This window comes from Macrotis lagotis, chromosome 8 (assembly GCF_037893015.1).
Source record: "Macrotis lagotis isolate mMagLag1 chromosome 8, bilby.v1.9.chrom.fasta, whole genome shotgun sequence".
Classification (NCBI taxonomy): domain Eukaryota; kingdom Metazoa; phylum Chordata; class Mammalia; order Peramelemorphia; family Peramelidae; genus Macrotis; species Macrotis lagotis.
In genome coordinates, this window is record NC_133665.1 from 139,841,409 (window position 1) to 139,854,583 (window position 13,175).

Below are 13,175 nucleotides of genomic sequence, written 5' to 3' on the forward strand. Positions count from 1 at the left end.
ATCTTTTGGGGTATGGTCAGGTTAAATAACTTGCCCAAAGTCACCCAACTATTAGGTATCTAAAGCTAGATTTGAACCCACATCTTCCTGATCCAAATTCAGAGCTTTTGTCATCCTCTGGGGAGAAGTTGTTACAAATGGGAGTTGTATTTGGAAGCCAATTAACCTTGAAATTATTCACCCAGCTGGTGAGGGTGCCTCCATGTCACCTGACCTTTCCTCACCCTTCTGCTTACCACCTCGTTGCCCACTTACTTCTCGGATGAGCTCCTTTCGGACCTTGGTCTCAGTGTACAAATGAGGAAGTGTGTTGTCCAGAAAGTCTCGAATGAGGGAGGGTTTGTTGTGAGCTGCAGAGTTGAATAAGGCCAGTGCCACCCGTCGGACATTTAGGTCTGGGTCCTGAAGGGTCTTTAAGAAATCTCCTGATGTAGTTGGAAAAATAAAAATTAATTATTTTAAAAAAGAAAAAACTATTGATGGGGAGGATAAAAAGGCTAAGAAGAAAATGAAAACAATACACATACACATGTGTGCACATGAGAAGGCAGACATGAAATGATCTAGCTTTCAAATAAAGGCAACAGAAAACCAAGTTCTGTAAGTGTGCCTCAATAATTTAGGTGCTGCAATCCTAAGTATCATATTACCTGGATAGGGAGCAGTTTGTGTGGGGAAAAAAATAAAAAAACCCTGTGGATTTAGTGGACCACAAGCTCACCAGAAATCCTCAAGGTGACCAGCATGGAAAGGACTAAACTAGGAGTGAAAGCCCTTGGAACAATGACAAACCCTGTACAAATAGCTTGATCTCAAAAATGAAGAAGAGGCAGTGCAGGGGTAATGGACAGAAAGCCCGAGTCAACATCCAGAAGCTCTGAGTTCAAGTCCCAACTCTGGCTTGAACCTCTCAGTGATCGGGGGAAATCTCTAAGACTCGAAGTTACAGAAAAGGTGCCAAAGTATGTCGAGAAAAGGACTTTGCTCACCTGGGAGTCCTACAGCCAAAAATTCAGTTCTTGGCCCCCTCGTGTCAACATCAGCAACTGAAGTGATTGAGGAGGTGATGTGAAAGAAGAGGTGCGTCCATCGGCTTTGCCACCATTCCCAAAGGATCATGGGGGCCTACCCACTTGCCTGGCAGCTGAAACCTTTCCCAGGTGACCCTCCCCCTGCCCCCCAGGGCTGCTCTATCTTCATGTCCAGTCAGACCGTGTTGCCCACACTAAGAGTTTAATTAATGTTTAATTAATTTAATTAAATTTAATTAATTTAATTAAAGTTGAATGTTTCATTCATTCATCCATTCACCTGCCACTGAAGTCACAGGTCTGGTTTCTGTCCACTAAAGATAAACAATAAGATGTTTCTTCAAGGAAACACACACTCACACTTGCTCATACACACTCATTGTATCATACTCACATATACTCACATCTTACACTATTGCTGGTGTGTGTGTGTGTGTGTGTGTGTAGAGGGATTTAGGGTCTGGTCTAAGCCCCCTACCATTCCTCTTTGTTCCCATATACTGTATGAGGATCTTTGTTTTCCAAGAGTTTTCAGTTCATTCCATTTGACAGGGATTATTCTGCCCCTTTACGGATTAATCTAGTCCAATATGAATAGTCATTCATTAAGCACCATTAGGTACAGAATATAGTGATATGATAACAAAATAAAAACCAAGCCCTGCCCTTGAGTAGCTTCCTCTTACTATATTTGAACAGATAAGAACAGGCCTAATAATGTGAGGAGGGAGCAAGCTCTAAGGAAAGCCCCTCCTCCCTGGGGAAGGTGATGCCAATCCCTCTGCAGCCTGTCTTGGCATGGAGCCCCTTGGCATTTGGGAGCTCCATCATGGCTCAAGTAGCTCTGCCCTTTCCCCTCTTGTTGTTGGGCAACCCAAAATCCAGACTCACCGATGCAGTCCTTCAGGAGGACGTCAACAGGCTGGGGCTGGTCCGAGATGGTGAATTTAATGGCCGTGACAACAGTACTGCGTGCATGTGGTGAACCTGGAGGGACCCAGAGGAAAAAGCATGACCCAAGGGGCATGGGCCAGTTGAGGACCACAGTCATGGCCTTCTGGATGGGGCTGGGCCCTCTGGGGCTCCCTGATTCCCTCCCCTCTGCCTCCATGGGAAACCCAGTCTCCCTCCCACCCCGCCATCTTAGCCTTCAGATTTGAAAAGTCTCCTCATTGCTGGGCCTTTACTCTCTCTTCTGTTCTCAATCATTGGGGAGAATGTATGGGAGAGAACACCATGGGTTGGTGTTCCATATTCTTCTGGTCCCTGGGTGCCCCCACCTCCCCATGGAGCCCATCACACCTGCCAGGAGCTGTTTCTGCAGCTGGGCCAGCAGCTGGGCCGGGTCCACCAGGGCCAGCTTCCCCAGACACTCAGCCACCACATTGCGGGTGCCCTCCTCGGAGCACTCGCAGTGTCGGAAGAGCAGGGCCCAGATGTCCTCCACGTAGGGCTGGAGGCCATCAGCTGGGGCCGCACCGATGGTCTCCTTCAGAGAATGCAGCAGCAGGTACTGCCTCCTGGGCTGGCTGCTGATCTCTGCGAGCAGAAAGGGCAGGTACTCGGGGAGGTTGCGGGCCCCCACGCAGCCCAGCGTGTAGGAGGCAGCTGACCTCACCTCCTCACTGGGCGAGGAGAAAGCCTCCAGCAGGACCGTCTTCAACTCCCTCTGGGGCCCCATTCCGGCCACCACCTGGCCCATCTCGGCCAGAGCCAGGAAGGCCAGAACCTTGACGCCAGCACTGGAGCGGGAAGACTGGGCATCCCGGATGAACTGGCCCACGGTGCCTGTCGCCTCCTGGGGACAGGCAGCTACCAAGGCTGCCAAGCACTTGGCCACTGAATGGTGGGCCTGCTTGTGGAAGGGGGGTGAGTCCGGCCCTGCTTCATAGATGGGGCCTGTGAGCCGCTTCTTCAGCTCACCGTAACCCAGGCGGGGGGCCCGTGTGTCCAACAGGGCCTGGAAGAAGCCCGTGATGGCTGTCAGTGCTCCCGCCTGCAACAATGGTGAGTAGACTAGTTGCAATACCTCAGAGAGGATGGGGCCGCTGGCCTTGGCCAGTGAGGAGGGGTGTGCCTTGGCCAGCGTGGTGAGGAAGCCCACTGCCACCTGCGCCACATGCATGTCGTTCTCCCCGATGAGTGGGGGAAGCTCCCCCAGCACTGCCTCAATGGTGGCTGGAGGGAGCACGGTCCTGTAGTTCCGTGCCAGGACATCAAGGGCTGCCAGCGTAGCCAGCTTCAGAGCTCGCTGGTTCTTACGCAGGAAGGAAGCCAAGATCGGCAAAGTATCATCGATGATGGGCTGCAGGTCAACGCGGAGCGGGGATCCTGCCACCAGAATCAGCGCCTTGACTGTGGGCAGCCGGGTGATTTCATTCTTTAGCCGCTCCAGGAAAATGAGCAGGGTGGGCTTCAGATCATCCCCCAGCCAGTCTCTCAGGTGGGCCATGATGTGGCCCATGCAGGCGATGGCTCGTTCCTTCACCTCCTGGTCCAGGTCAGCTGCCTTCAGCCTCATGAGGGTGGCAGTAAATATGTCCTTCACGTAGGGCTGAGGGTCCAAGGTCAGGGGCCGGTCTAGGGGCCGGAGGACCTTCACCAACTGCTGGGTCACCAGCAAAGCCTCCGAGGTGATCTTGTAGAAGGGGTCGGACACACAGGCCACCACTGGGGGTAGCAGGAGTGGCAGGTGGGCATGGAAGGCTTCCGGAGGGTGGGTACACAGGAGGACATGCAGGAAAGCTAAAGTGTCGATCCGCATGTTAGAAGAGCTGGCCCTGTCTGTCAGGGAGAAGATGATACCTACACCACGAGGATGGGGGAGAAAAAACGGCATCACCATTAGCAGGATCTTTATGGGGACGCCCTGCATGCCCAGCTTTCCCAGAATGTCTTGGGATTGCCATCCTGGAGGCAGTATTTCTGGGGAACTAATCCATGGGCATGGGCTGTCTTTTTACCCAGGTGGCAGGTGGGCACTTTGAGGCAGCTCCATCATAAGGGTAAAAGACACTAGGTCAACTTCACTTTCTCCCAAGCCCCTGGAATTCATGGCCAGAACCTGGGTAAGATATAATTGTGGGGTTTAGAGCCAGATTGGACCTTCCAGGCCTAACCTTATTTTACCAATGAGGAAACTGAGGTCTGGAGCAGGTTAATGATATGATTTGTACTCAGGTCTTCTTGACTTTGAATATAACTTTAATGGGATCCCAAAAATAGTTATGGGACGTAAAGTACAGAGGAGACTCCCTCCTTCTTCTGATGTCCCTGGCTAGTGGAGATACTCATGTCCCCAAAGGACTGGGAATTCTTCTTTGTATCTCCTGAGGCCCTGGGTTCAAGGCCTTGCCCATGGCCGGTCCAATAAGCTGGTGCTGCCAGGTCAAGCAGTGAACGTTTTCATTGGCTGCCCTACTGCTGAGTGAAAGGTCAGTCATCCAGTGACAAGGGGTGCAGGGTCAGAGGTACTGGAGACCCTTGGACGGGTCATGTCCCTATCCTTCTGGATAGGTCATTCCTCTCCTTTCCAAGAGGCTAACTAACACATCATATAAAAAGCCTGCATTACAGGCTTGGGCAACTAGGTGGTGAAGTGGGTAGAACACCAACCCCAGAGTCAGGAGGACCCAAGTTATAAATTCGGCCTCAGACGCTTGACTCTTATTAGCTGTGGGACTTAACCCTGACTGCCTTACACCCAGGGCCATCTCCAGTCATCTTGATCTGTATCTGGCCACTGGACCCAGAAGGCTCCAGAGAAGAGAGTGAGGCTGGTGACTTAGCACAATCCCCCCCTCACTCAAATCCAATCTGCTTTTTTGTCATGGCATCACCTCCTTGATGTCACGGTCCTCTTCGAGAACAAAGGATAAACATCCTCTTCCTCAGTAACAGGAGGGGAGAAGGGTGAAGCAAGAGAGCTAAGGAAGGGTCTGGATAGGATTCAGGCAGGTGTCCATGGGGCAAAGGCCCAAATCCTCCAGTGTAGTTACAGCTTCCAGCTAGCACAACTAAGAAGAGGAGGGTCTGGACAATGACAAGGATTATCGAAGATGGCGGCGGGAGACAGAAGTGCTGGCCCATAGCCAGATGGGGTGGGATGGGGCTATAATGTGTTTAAGGTGATCAACCAGATCATAGTTTAGAGCTGGGAGGGACCTAGACCATGGGTCAGCAAACTACCACCTATGGTCAGATCTCATCCATCACCTAATTTTGCATGGCCCCAAAAGCCAAGAATGCCTTTTTTACATTAACACAGACGCAGTGGACTGGATTTGGCCTTTGGATCAAAGTTTGTTTCCCTCTGAGCTAGTGCAATACTCTAGTTTTATAGATGAGAAAACCAAGGCCCAGAAGAGTTTAGAGCTTTGGTCAAGATCACAAAGCTAGCATTGGATTCTGGGTCTTCACGCTGCAATCTGGAGTTCTTTCAGAAGCACCCCTCTGAGAGAAGTGACCCTGACCAGGACTGATGTGGGGGGAAGGTGAATCTGGGTCTGTTGAAGTTTTCCTAACTCCCCATAAGGAGGATGCTACCCTTAGCCCCAAATCTGCCCTTCATCCCCAGCCCAGGTTACCTGGCACCAAGGCAGGAATATGCTCAGCCAGGCTCCCGGGCAAGACTCCAGCCAGTTCTGTGAGGACACTAAAGCAACCTTGGCGAGACTTGATACTCCGGTCCTTGAGTTGTCTCTGCAGAGCCTTGACAATATGGGGTACCTGGGGGGGCATACAAGGTGCTCAATGACCAAGAAGGAGCCTACCACCCTCCTCCCAAGCCCCAAGACCCTCCATGAAGCTCTGGAGCAGGGACAGCTACTCATCTGTCTCCATTGACCTTTATGTTCACAGAGTCTCCAGGTCTGGAACTGGCTGACCCTGGGGGGGACCTGGCCCTTCTGTCCCTGATCCTGGTCATCCCAGCCATCCCATGATCATAGATGTGGACCTCAATCCAATTCCCTCATTTCACAGATGATAGGGAAACAAAGGCCCAGCAAAGAGGAATGATTTGCCTAGGTAGTAGCAGTAGACTTGACATTTGAACCTAGTCCCTTGGGAATCCAAACCCAATTCTCATTCTATTCTATATTCAATATGGATCCAATGAAGAAGGTTCACATGACACCCTCTCTACTCATCAATGTCCTCTGAGAATTCCCAGATGTGAGGGAGAATTGTAAAAAATTTAAAATTTAACTTAAATATAATAATTAACTATTAAATTATTCATTATATAATTAATTGTTCAGTCATGTCTGACTCTTCATAATTCCATTTGGGTTTTCTTGGCAAAGATCTGGGAGTAGTCTGTCACTTCCTTCTCCAGTTCATTTTATAGATGAGGACACTGAGGCAAACAGGATGAAGTGACTTGCCCAGAGTCACACAGGTAGGAAGTGTCTGAGACTGGATTTAACTCGTCTTCCAGGTTCTACTGCCCCACCTCGCTGCGCATTTAATTAACTTTAAATCAAAGATCACAGAATTGAGGAGGGGAGGCCCCCGTGGCCTCTCTTTCTACGGTTCAGTCATAAGGAAGAGATCTTAGGAGTCCATCAAGTCTAACTCTCTTCTTTTAAAGATGAGGAAACTGAGACAGAGTTAAGTGATTGCCGGGGTCCTAGAGCTGGGGCAGAAGCAGGATTGGAATGCTGGTTTTCTAACTGAAGACAATACTCCTTACAAGAGCCCCCAAAAGAACAGGGAGTGAGCTGTTCAGCCCCTGGGGGCTATCTCACTGCCCTGGTGGTGGGTGGAGGTGGGGGGGGCAGCAAGGGAAGGGAAGACCCTGGGTGAGCCTAAAGGACAATGGAGAGGATGTGCAACTGCAGAGGGGTTTTTGGGACTGGACCAACCCTTAATGGCCCCAAGATGGGGGCTGTGCCCATCTCCCTCCTCCCCACGACTCATGAAGGATCCCCCCAAAAGCACCCTGTTCCAGGGGACATGACTCCCATTCTCCAGGATCTTCCTCCTCACCTGATTCTGCAGCATGGTGAGGGGAACATTCTCCTTGGTGGCCACCTCCGAGGGACGGAGCCAACTTTGCCCAGGCTGTGTCTGCCTCAACAGCACGATGTAGGCCCCGAAGATGTCAGCCTTGACGTTCTCCTCTCGCTCCTTGAACCTGCTGATGAGTACTGGCGACAGGGCCTGGTAGAAGTCCTGCAGCAGGTCTCGCCTGGTGCTAATGATGGCGGCCACACACTTAGCTGCAGCCCTTCGGACCTTCCAGCTCATGTCGTCGTCGTCGCTGTACTCATCATCACTTTCTGGGGGGGCGGCACAATCACACGAGGTTTCATAGGGTTATGCTATATGTTAAACCGGGAGATGCTCATTGATCAGTAGAAGTGGAAGGATCAGCCATATTATTACCCATCCATTATTTAGTTATTAATGCATATTAATATAGTTTAATAATCATCACCATTATTTATTGTTAATATTATCATTGTTAATGATATTATAATTAATAATTTATTATAATTATTATTAATGATATCATAATAACAACCACGTACACAATACTTTAAAGTTTAAAAATTCTTTGTGGATATTACCCCATTTGAGCCCCACAACAAAATTTCAAGTCAGAGAGCCCGGTTCATTCCTGCCTCTGGCCCTAACCACCCACCTATGTACAAACTTCTTGACCTCTCCAGGCCTCAGTTTCTTTACCTACTAGATGGCTACTCCTATACCTAAATTTACGGTAGACCGAGACCATGAGGCAGATGCTGCAACTGGAATTTATTACAAGAACAATGAGCAGGTGGCAGGAGCTCCCACAGAGGAGGAACCTGAGGGCCAGAGAGATTAGTTAACTAACCGGTGAGCATCAGAGGCAGGATTTGAATGCAGATCTTTCAGACCCCAGTACTCTACTCACTGGGCCATGGGGTCTCTGGCAAAATAGTAACTAGGAAATGGGAAATTTCAGGTGAGAAATCTGCTCTAAGATGTTGCTGATGGGGAGCAGCATGAGATGGGTGGGCACCTCCAAGTGTGTAAGTCATAGGAGAAGAGACCAAACAGGCTGGGCCTCTGGGTCAAGCCCAACACAGGTTTCATCTAGATAACACAGAATCCCCAGGACATGGTCACCTGAATTATGTAGCCATGGATCCTGGCTAAGCCATCAGCCCCACCCTGGGGTTTAATCCTTTGACCTCTCCCAGATATCTCCCCTGGCCCCCTGAAGGCCACCAGGGAATACCCAACCCCAGATGACCAGCACTGGCAGGTGCAAACGCAGCCAGAAGCAGTGCCAGAGTTCTGGTCATGAGAGGTCTCCCTTCATGGGGCAGGGTCCCGGGACGTGGAGTCAGTGCAGAAGGACCCTCAAGACAGGCTCCCAGACTCTTGGGACCAAGTCATCGAGATGTACAAATAGAGTCACCCTACAGGGAAGGCAACCCGGCTCCAGAACAAACTGATTCAGACAGATGCAGATTCCCAGACACACCACCCTTTCCCTTCTCTTTCTGCAGCTTTGTCCCCACCCCTCACACTCTTTTTCTCTTTACCTCCTTCCCTTCTTTCCCTTCTCTTTTGTCCAAACCTCCACTCTCTTCCTTCTTTCTCTCTCCTTCACCCCACTCTTTTCTCATAACACTCATCCTAAAACTGCCTATTTCCCCGATACACTCAGACCTGAGATCTGGGATCCTATGATTTCCTGGAGCCAAGAACGCTTCTCTGAAAACTTCTCAGACCATTTTACAGACATCTCATTTCATAAGATTTCTCTTTGCTACAGATCCAAAGGGTTTTATAATAATAGGGGCTGGACCAGGACTCTGTAAACATGGGGCTGAGGCCCCTAGACAGGAGGCAATGAATCTTCCCCCCAAAAAAATCTGTATTAATTTTCATTATAGTGATCTGTCGAGGGGGTTTTAGAGGATCTCAGAGGATCTCTCAAATACACACACACACACACACACACACACACACACACATATATACACACGGCCAGGAATATTTGCTCCCAGCTTTGGTAAGTAGTCAGCTAGCAATTCATTGTCTTGTCCTCCCCAGGATTGGATGCTTTGACTTGATTACTATTGCTTGCCATGGGGATGGCTGGGGACCAGCAGCCTAGGGATCTGGGTCTAAGTCTGCACATTCTCTCTCTCTCTTTCTGTCTTTCTCTGTCTCTGTCTCTCTCATTGGTGCCTTTATAAACCTACCCTTGCTAGAGCATGGCTTTATGAGAGCAGAGGTTGGGTCTTTCTTCATCTCCCCCTTCATCCTCCCCACAGGCTTGTGTCCAACACTTTACATGTTGGACACTGAACCATGCTCCAGCTGGCCTCCCACCTTCTGCCCCAGTGATTCCTTTCTTCCTCTAGCCCCCGAGTGAAGCCTGGACCCAACAATCCATATTCCCAAAAGATCCCTTTTAGAACTACAAGACGCAAGCTAAGGAAGGGGTGATTTCCTCTCTCCTCTTAGTCCAACCCCTGTTCCAGACATTTCCACCCTGTGGTCAGGCTCTGATTCTCTGTTATCAAAAACCAAACAGAATTGTTGGTTCCATTACCCCTGATGAAGGAGGTGGGGAGAGGAGTGTATATCATATTTTGACAGACAGAAAGCAAAAAAATAGAACTGAAGGTCTAGAGTGAACTTTCTGGATCATTTATCCCAAAATTTCCATTTTACAGGTTAGAGAGGAAAGTGACTTGTTCAAGGTCACTCACTGAAGGAGAGGCCCAGTCAGGCTTGATCTCAGATCCGTCTCAGGGTTCTTTGTCCAAGAGACCTCCCACCACACCCTCCTGAGTCCCCACCAACCCACAGACCTTGAGGGGAGCCAGTGCTGGAAGTGGGGGGGGTTGCCTCCCTTTCTTGTCTCAAGGCTGACCTTTCTCTGAGCCTCAGCCACACCTTACGCCCCACCCCACCCCCGCCCTGAGAAGGCCCTTCCTTCAAGAGTGGAAAAACCAGAAAATGGTGAGGAGATGGACTTCTACCTGGAAAGAGGTCTGACTGGAGCAGGAGCAGGAGCAGGGCTGACCCCACCAACTGCCCAAATAAACATCTAATTTCTGACTGACATTTCAGGCCAACATCCTACCTCTCTAGAAATCTCCCCCACTTCTGTAATGCTGCCTGAAATTCCACCATGAATGACTCCCTAGGGTAAAAGCCACGACTCAACGTGCAATGTTACCTGTGGCAAATTAACCTAGTTAACAATCAGATCATCTCCAACATAGATAGTTTCGTGCTTTGGAGGATGGCACATGAGACAGATGGCAGGGGCTGAGGGAAAATTTCAGAGAATGGGCATGGTCCTAGATAGTTTGGGGGTGAAGAAAAAGGTGAAGGTCATAAAGAGGTCTTGACCTTAGGGGTGAAGCCAGGGTCCTGAATGTAAAGATTAATTAGCAGATTTATCTTACATCATCTCTAAAATAAAACATATTATCTTCAGGGAAGCAAATTGGTATGGTAGACAGAGCATTGGACTTGGAATCAAGATTTCAGTTCAAATCTGATCAGACACTTACTAGCTGTGGAACCCTGGATAAGTCACTTAACTTCTGTCTGCCTCGGTTTCCTTAAATGTAAAATGGAGACACCAATAGCATCTCTTTCCTGGGGTTACTATAGAGGTGAAATGAAATGACATTTGTAAATCATTTTGCAAACCTCATTTTACAAACTCTTTATGAATGCTAGCTATTACGGATGATGAAAACCAATAGAGTCTCTGTCTAGGTCTAGGTGGAGGGTCTAGGCCTTAGTCTAATTGAGGGTCTAGGCCTGGGCCTTGATCTGGTGAAGGGTCTAGAAGCGTCTAGGCCTTGGTTTGATGGAAGGTCTAGGTCTTGGCTAGGTGCAAGGTCTACTAGGTCTTAATCGGATGGAGGATCTAGGCTTTGTGATGGAGATCAATCACCCCGCCACATGCCCATTCCCCATCTCAATGGTCCCAGTTACCTTGTTCATCATCTTCTCCATCTTCTGTCTCCATCATCTCATCCTCATCACTGTCATAGTTGTAGTTGGGGTCATGAGTCAGGTACTTCAGGCAGAGGTTGATCACACTGGGAATGTAGGGTCCCATCTCCTTGGGACACCTGAAGGTTGGGTGGAGAGAGGGAGTAGTCAACTTTTTTTTTTTTTTTTTTTTTAGTTTTTGCAAGGCAACAGGGTTAAGTAGCTTGCCCAAGGCCACACGGCTAGGTAATTATTAACTGTCTGAGGCCAGATTTGAACTCAGGTTCTCCTGACTCCAAGGCCAGGGTTCTATCCACTGCGCCACCTAGCCGCCCCAAGAGTCAGCTTTGTAGACAGTGGCAAGGAGGGGTTTAGGTTACTCTCCTGGAGTGGGTGGCTCCCAGAGACTTAACTGGACTCACTCTCCCTCCCTAATCCCTTCCTTAGAAGTAGAGAGGATTAGTCCCTGAAATTTTGACTGGAAATTTAGCTAATGGACAAGTTCGTAGCATGTGATTCTAGTCTCACATTTTATGGATGAAAGAACTTGGAGTCATTGGGGTGAAGTCATTTGTCTGAGGTCACCCCCAGATAGTGACAGAGATCTGAATGTAGAACCCAGATATCCTGACTCCGTTTCCTGCCTCAACATCTTATACATCATGAGTCTTAAGTTGTGTGACCAGTACTGACTCTACTGGGCAGCAGTCTTTCAACTGATCCCCTAGGCTTCTCTCCCTGTCCCCTTATTAATACGCATTCTCCAACACAGGCCTTTCTCCTCAGTTTATGGGATTAAGTGGCCTTGTCTTCAAGCTGGGGGAGGGATTCTCTGTCAAAGGGTTTATCTTCCCCTTTAGCCACCCCACACCAGACACCTTCTCTTGAGGACCCCAACCAGACTCCTTAAGGAAGAATTTGCATGGGGGTGTGTCTACATGTATGTGTCCATACACATGTTAAGACTTTGCCACCAGACAGTTTGATCCAAGGACCCAACACCCAAGCCAGGTCTCTTTTCCCATCACATTTCCCTTCTCTTCCTTTGAGACTCTGCATGTGTGGAGAGAAGAAAGGTGAACATTTCCTCCACGACTAATTACTGGACCTTTTCTTCCAAGTCAATTCAATCAAAAACATTCATTGAGCGCCTACTGTATACTTGAGGCCAGAGAGGGACAAAGATGACCCGGTCCTTAAAGAGCTTACAGTTTCATAGAAGGCATTGAACGCATCATACACAAATGGGCTGGATCAGTCCAATGTAAGTTCTGTGAGGGCAGGAATGGTCTCATTTATGTCTTTCTATATCCAGGATCTAGCATACAGTAAGCTCCTAATAAATGCTTCTTGCTTCACCATTTGATTATAACGAGGTTCTTTCCTACACTGAGATTTTAGGGAGTTGTGATCTTTTGTTTTTCTTTCTGTTATTATTTTTAGCTAAGGTTGATTTAAATATTGCTAGGGAGTGGAGAGAGGGAGGAGTACAGGGAGGTAAGGGAAATGTTTCCAGAAAGCCAGCGAGGAGCAGGGGAAAACGGCTTCAGTGTGTGTGCCCAGGATGAACTCATTCCCAGTTCCAAGAGGCTGAACTGAATCGTGGCCTCCGAGTTGGTGGCAGACAGGACCCTGGGGCGACCCACCTCCTCACAAAGGACTCAAAGGCCTGGAAACAGTACTCTCGGACCTCATCATCCTCCACAGCACAGAACTTCACCACTAAAGGCACGATCCTTGGAAGGTGGGCACCTGCAGGGTGGAAAGACAAGGGTCCAGGGCTGATCGTGCCTCCCGGCTGCCCAGCCCTCAGGCTCCCCCCAAGTCCGACACACTCCGTTCCAGGAGCCCAAAATCCCAGGACTCAGATGAGTAGGAGATGATAGCACAGACCCCAAACCTCGAATCCTTTCCCCTCCATTCTTGGGGATGGGAGGAGGCTAGGAGGTTTGTTCTGTGAGATTCAATGGCTCCTGGGCTTTCCCTCCTTTAGTTCTGCTTCTTCTTTCCCAACATGATTAATATGGAAATATGTCAAACACACTTGTATAACCTGTGTCATATTATTTGCTGCCACTGGGAGGGGAGCAGGAAGGAAGGGCAGTAGGAAAACATGGGACCCAAAGCTTACAAAAAGATGAATGCTGAAAACTATCTTTGCCAATAATTGGAGAAAAT

General features: G+C 49.1%; 1 protein-coding gene across 3 annotated transcripts in view; it reads right to left on the minus strand.

The window, feature by feature from the left end:
- CAND2 (cullin associated and neddylation dissociated 2 (putative)) overlaps nucleotides 1–13,175 on the minus strand; it is a 51,584-nt gene that overhangs the window by 7,712 nt on the left and 30,697 nt on the right. For 2 of the 3 annotated variants that reach the window (XM_074198518.1, XM_074198520.1), the window contains exons 6-12: nucleotides 12,644–12,749; nucleotides 10,998–11,137; nucleotides 7,023–7,315; nucleotides 5,618–5,759; nucleotides 2,334–3,836; nucleotides 1,923–2,018; nucleotides 256–425 (exon numbers count right to left, since the gene is read on the minus strand). In XM_074198518.1, coding sequence (XP_074054619.1) covers nucleotides 256–425; nucleotides 1,923–2,018; nucleotides 2,334–3,836; nucleotides 5,618–5,759; nucleotides 7,023–7,315; nucleotides 10,998–11,137; nucleotides 12,644–12,749 — 2,450 coding nt within the window. The other variant, XM_074198521.1, reaches the window with a different exon arrangement.